The sequence below is a fragment of the Triticum aestivum genome, chromosome 6D, assembly GCF_018294505.1.
Source record: "Triticum aestivum cultivar Chinese Spring chromosome 6D, IWGSC CS RefSeq v2.1, whole genome shotgun sequence".
In the NCBI taxonomy this organism is placed as follows: domain Eukaryota; kingdom Viridiplantae; phylum Streptophyta; class Magnoliopsida; order Poales; family Poaceae; genus Triticum; species Triticum aestivum.
Window position 1 is genome coordinate 143,120,418 of NC_057811.1, and position 5,800 is coordinate 143,126,217.

Here is a 5,800-nt window from a genome sequence, read left to right on the forward strand (position 1 = left end):
GTAGATATTTATACATTTTTCTAGAAACTCGGTCAAATATGCACTTTGACTTTTGAAAAAACAATACACTTTATATAAAGGAACGGATGGAGTATTATTTAGTACTTTTTTTTGCGGGCAGTATTATTTAGTACTTCCTCGGTCCTAAAATAAGTGTCTTAGCTTTGTACTGACTTTAGTACAAAGTTATACCAAGAAAGATTTATTTTGAGACGGATGGAGTATTGCACTTCAAATCACACATTATTTCTCTTACATACCATTACTCCAAGTACAAATACAAGTAGTACTTACTACATGTAACGTGTGTAAATTAACAACACAACTCCACAAGGCAGAACGCACATCTCTTACACGCACAAACATCAAAACAAACGAGTAGGGAATTTACCACGATCGCAGGCGACAGAATGACGAGTTGAGGAGAGATGATCAGCACGCACATTTTCGAATCAAAAGGCCAGCTCTTTGGTGGCCAACTCGTCGCTCTTCTCAAGCGCGCCCGCCTCCATCTTGGTGGAGAAGCTGCACGGCGGGCTGACCAGCGGCACCGCGCCCCGCGCGTGCGCGTCTCCGTTCAGCGGCCCACTGAGCTGCGCGTCGACGACCTTACGGGCGACAATGACAGAGTTGATGACCTCACCTTCGGGGTGGTGCACGGCCAGCACCTCGAACCCGCCTCGCCTGATGTCCTCCGGGTCGACGATGGGGTACAGGAAGCCGCGGGCGCCGTGCGCGCTCCGCACGACCAGGGACGCCCCCTCCACCATGTGCGCGCCCAGGTGGGCTATCACCTTGGCCTTCTCCTCGGCCACCATGCCGACGAGCGCGGCGAGGAAGACCACGTCGTACGCGCCGAGCTCCTGCGAGAGGTCGGCGACGTCCGCCGTGTGGAACTTCATGCGCGCGCCCACGCCGTCCTCGCTCGCGCCGAACAGCTTCCTGGCGCGCTCGTTGGCCGCGCCGCACAGGTCGTAGTTGTCGAAGTGCGCGTCGGGCAGGTGGTGCGCGGCGAGGACGAACGAGCTGAACGGCAGCGGGCCGGAGCCGATGAAGGCGACGCGCGCCGGCGCGATGCCCGGCACGTGGCGCGCCAGGAGCTCGTACTCCAGCCTGCTGAGGTTGACGTAGTTGCTGTAGTAGGGGAAGCGGGCGAGGTGGTCGAGCGGGTTGTCGAAGGTGGCGAGCAGGTCGGCGTAGTGCGCCTCGAGCTTCCCCTCGGCGGCGGAGCAGAGGCGGATGAGCGCCTCCCGCATCCTCTGGTGCTCCGGGCTGAGCTTCGTCACGTCGACGGGGCTCGGCGGGACGCAGGCCGTGACGAGGTCGGTGAAGAGCCTGTCGACCTCGGGGGACGGGCTCAGCGACGGCAGCTCGGCGATGGCGGACTGGAGACCGGCGATCTTCTCGATCAGAGCAGCGACCTCCTTGTTCTGGGCATCCATGTTATAATTGCTTCTTGGTGACCGGAAGAACTCTGGAAGCAGGAGAAAATGTGTGCCTCTGAACGATGGAGCTGCTCGATGAGTTCTGAAATGGATACATGGGCGTATATATAATATAGCAGTGGCGAGACTTCTTGTGCTGTGCGCGATTTCACGCCGGCCTGCGGCTGAGGAAAAAGACGCTTTTGATTGTGCACGCTTCACGCATCCATGCCCAGGCGGGTTTCATGCCTCTCGTCAGACTTTTACGTGTTTGAAAATGTAGTACTATAATCTTAGAGGCTCATGTCGCTATGCTGAAGTTGACAACATTTTATACTAATATCCATGAAGATTGCGTTCGTCCAGTTTGGGTCCCTCGTGTTGGGGTCTCCAAACATGAATGAGGACGACAAGGTTTAAAATACCGATATTAGATAAACTAGCAAAGTGGCCCGCTTGATGTGGGGACTAGCATTTCATAAAGTTAAATGGTGAAAGCATATTATTTGATTTTTCAGAAGAAGAAGAAAACCAAATGTGATGGCATTTTCAAATGTAAGACTACTTCAAACGTAGTTCTATCTTCAACACGTTTGTGTTTTTATTGATATATAAATATATGTGTTACCCCTTCATCATTTACTTCCTAAGTGTGCATGCCATACTAATTTTTTTATGATCACTCGTGTTGTTTAAATTGTGTTTGTATTATTTTTCTACCTTTTTTTCATGCCGCTTAGCTATATATTTTTCTGTAAACATAAATTTAATAGTTGTCATAGTGTAAGTGTAGTTATAGGTATAGGTGCATTTTCTAACGCCATGCATAATTCACATATTTATTTTTGTGATTTAGTTTATTTATGTACTATACATATCCAGTAAAACTTTCTCGGTAAGAAACTTATATATTCATGTTACATTGTTTGCTTTCACAGTGACCACTTTCTAGAAAGAAATAGTGTCTACTTTCTTTGTAGAAAAAATAACATTATCCACACTACTACATGTACAAAATGTCATCTGTTTTTGGGTCCCATCAGTCTGATTCTTCACTTTCCACATTATGTAGTCTTCTCGACTTCTCAGTTCTTCTAGCATGTTTTTTTAGCCAGAGGCTAACAATTGTTCGATGGTAATTTTCATTAAAAGCAATTAAAAATGTATGTACAAAAGGGATAAAAAGAAAAGGAGATGGCCAAGCCCATCTAACCAATGCCTGCTCTTGGAAACATGTCTAACTCAAGGATCTTTCAGACTACAAACGTGTGGCAATCCAGTCTTGAAAAACTTGAAGGAGCTAGTGCTTAGTTCTATGATGTAGCAACTGTAAATCTTTCTTGTGTAGCAGCTTCCATGATGTGGTGATTGGATATATATGCTTAAAGATCTTGTTGTTCCTTTGCATCCAAATATGCCAGCAACTCATAATGACAATGTTCATGCCCACTCCATTTGGTAATTCATTCAAAGCCAGCATGATTTCCTGAATGAAAGATGTGTTCCTCTTCTTATTAGGGGTGATCAGGTGCCAGCATTCTAGAGCAAATGAGCAGTCCAAAAAGAGGTGCAATGTGGTCTCAATTTGCTCATTACATAGCGCACATTGGTAGGAGGGCAGGTGAAATGATTTCCTAAGAAGCAGACTTGTTGTGTTGAGCCTATCTTGGATCAGAAACCAACAGAAAATTTGGTATCTCTGAATCACTGCTGATTTCCAAATCTTCTTAAATATGGGGTGTGCCCTCTCTCCTTGAATTAGAACTCTGTAAAGTTTGGCAGCAGAAAAGGTTGCATAATTTCAATAGTAGCTCCATATATCCTAGCGAGCAAGGCGTGAGAGTGATGTGAGCTAATGTTAATTGAACTTGTTGGAACTGGCCAAAAGCTTGGGTAGAGAGTGGCTTGTGAAAGATCTCTTGGAGATTATTAGTCTCAGAAACTTGCTGAACCAAGGACAAACTGTTAAGGGAAAAAGAGAAAAGGTTAGGGTATTGTAGCTTAAGAGGTGTTGTATTCCCCTTATCATGCCAGAATAGATTTTTCTTTATGACACATCATATGTTCTAGAGTGACAGTTGCCTATGTCATAGCATGAGGAATATAAGTTCGTGAGATAATTAAATGGTTTGCTGTTGCCTGATAGTAAATCAGCACACATAAATATTTTAATAAGTCATAATTTAACGATTCATGTCTAGAACTAAAATTGTGTTCTGCTCATGTCCATGAGCAGTTAGTGCACATAGCCAGACTTCAGGTCGCAAGCTAGTCCATGGCCAATATGCAGGTTGTACAACCACAAAAAGAAAGTGCAGTGTTGTATCTACGAAACTACTATGCGGATGACAGTTGCGAAGTGAACTTTGCATGATGGAGGATTGGACGGTGCTGTCCAGGTCTGCAGTACGCATAGACGGCTTGACGTGCTACATCATCCGAAAATCATTCGGAAATTGTCGTGTGTATAGCATCGTTCTTGTATCTATTAACACAAAGAATCGATAACGTGAAAAGTATAATATTTGTTTTTTTATTGTTTGATTCCAAGTTGCCGAAAACATGACCATTGAATCTGATTAATAAATCTTTATTTTCCTTTACTACAACAACTTCCTGTAGTGCAGTATATTATATAGCAGAAATACAACAGTAGCAATCATTCCAGTACTCCTTTAATTTGTCTACATTACTATCTCCTATCGCTGTGTGATTACAATCTGTGCGCGCAGTTTGTCATGGCAGATAAACAGTAAGAAAAGGACAAATTTTGGTGGACATGGTGATGATATTTCACCATGTTACGTGGTATTGTATCTTACAGAAATAGAATGGCATTCCGGAAACACTAAAAGCAAAATTTGTAAGCATCATTCTTCTGGGCAGATATACTCTGAAGGAAAAACAAAGACTAAAATGGGAAACGGATGTGAGAACTGATCATTATTATTTATACTCGAAAGGCATGCTTCATAACCAATAATCCCAGATAAAATCAAATAGCAAGTAATAATTATCTATATGTTAGCATTCACCTTTAAGAAATTAATATCTCATCCTTAGTTCTTGCATGCTAAGCCAAGCAATATCGTTGGCTAGGTGGAAATAACTGGTCAGTTGAAGGTGTAAATCGTCAAATAAGGGGTGCGTTAACGTACAACTTCTTTTGTCTTCCTCTATTCAAGACTTCGATTATAGCAGCCCACACACATAGTTATTATCTGTTCTTCTACATTGGTTCTGGGGGAGCTAGCTACGATAATTTAGCTATCAATATTCATGCCTGATAACACGTTGGACTGAATACGTACACGCACCTGAAATTTCAAATCTTGTGGTTAGATGACTGAGCTTCCTTCCAAGCAACCGAAAAGGCCACTCCAATCGTCCTGGTTTAGTGATGAATTTAACAGTTGATGAATGGAGCAGAAATCATTGCACCACCAATCCGCGGCAGCCTGCACTTCCTCGGCGGCTGTGAGATCGGCTTGAGTCCAGCAAATACATGCACCCCATACTCAGCTACATCTACCATCATGAGAATAATTCATTAATTGACCGAAAATAGAAGCTCGATTGATGCATGGTCAGAACCTAAAATCTGAGGCGATTAGAAGGTTAAAAAAGAAAGAGATTAGGAGAGATATTGGATTGGGTTGACCGCCCTTTTTTAAGATCGGTTACAGAGTTGGATGGATCTAGTACGACATGAAAAGTAGATATAAAAGGATTAAGGAGAGGCTGGACTAGATCGTTGCTATTTATCACATCGTCAACAACATCGTAGGGATCTGGGAAAAAAAGGCACCAATATTTACAATCGGTGGAGCAAGGAAAGATGAAATACATGTATGTACCTCTCTTATCAGCACACAAGTCATCGGAGAATCGATTGAGGCTTCTGGGCGGAACCCCATCGATGTGAGAACCTGAGCCGCCGCCAGAGAAACCCTAGCGGTGCCTCTCTTTGCAGTACGATTTTGACAAAACGATTGGTTACCCATAATCCTATGGTATTTTTTGTTTTAATTAGCTAAGGATATGGTGAAACGTTTTCTTCTTTATTATAATGGCAATGGTGGGTAATTTTTTCACATAAATCTAATCTAATCTAATGGCTATATAATTTTAGTCAGTTAAATAAACGCCAGATGTTTCTAATTATTGTGGTAATTTCTAGGTTATTTATATTTTTCTAATGAGGCCATTAAGTGCTTTTTATATATAATAGATTTCTGAACTCACTGAAATATCCGGAAATTTCGAACAATTTCGAACTGATGAGTGCAAGCCTAGAGTAAACGCCTTCACCATCTTTCATCTTGAACTTATCAAGTTGACTTTCAAGTATGTGAAGTTGCGCATGTTCTGTGAAC

General features: G+C 43.1%; 1 protein-coding gene across 3 annotated transcripts; it reads right to left on the reverse strand.

Moving 5' to 3' along the window:
- Positions 1–224: 224 nt before the first annotated feature.
- LOC123144159 (nicotianamine synthase 1) lies at positions 225–5,413 on the reverse strand. 3 transcript variants are annotated; one of them, XM_044563208.1, is made up of 3 exons: positions 5,282–5,413; positions 4,742–4,952; positions 225–1,474 (listed from the first exon to the last, which is right to left on the reverse strand). In XM_044563208.1, exon 3 carries the CDS (start codon positions 1,440–1,442, stop codon positions 453–455), a length of 990 nt encoding a protein of 329 aa, XP_044419143.1. In that variant the 5' UTR covers positions 1,443–1,474; positions 4,742–4,952; positions 5,282–5,413; the 3' UTR covers positions 225–452. The 3 variants fall into 3 exon arrangements, 2 of the variants coding, with proteins under 2 accessions (XP_044419143.1, XP_044419142.1); XM_044563207.1 differs by having other exon boundaries at positions 225–1,527; XR_006471311.1 differs by lacking the exon at positions 225–1,474 and adding an exon at positions 1,551–3,386.
- Positions 5,414–5,800: the final 387 nt, after the last annotated feature.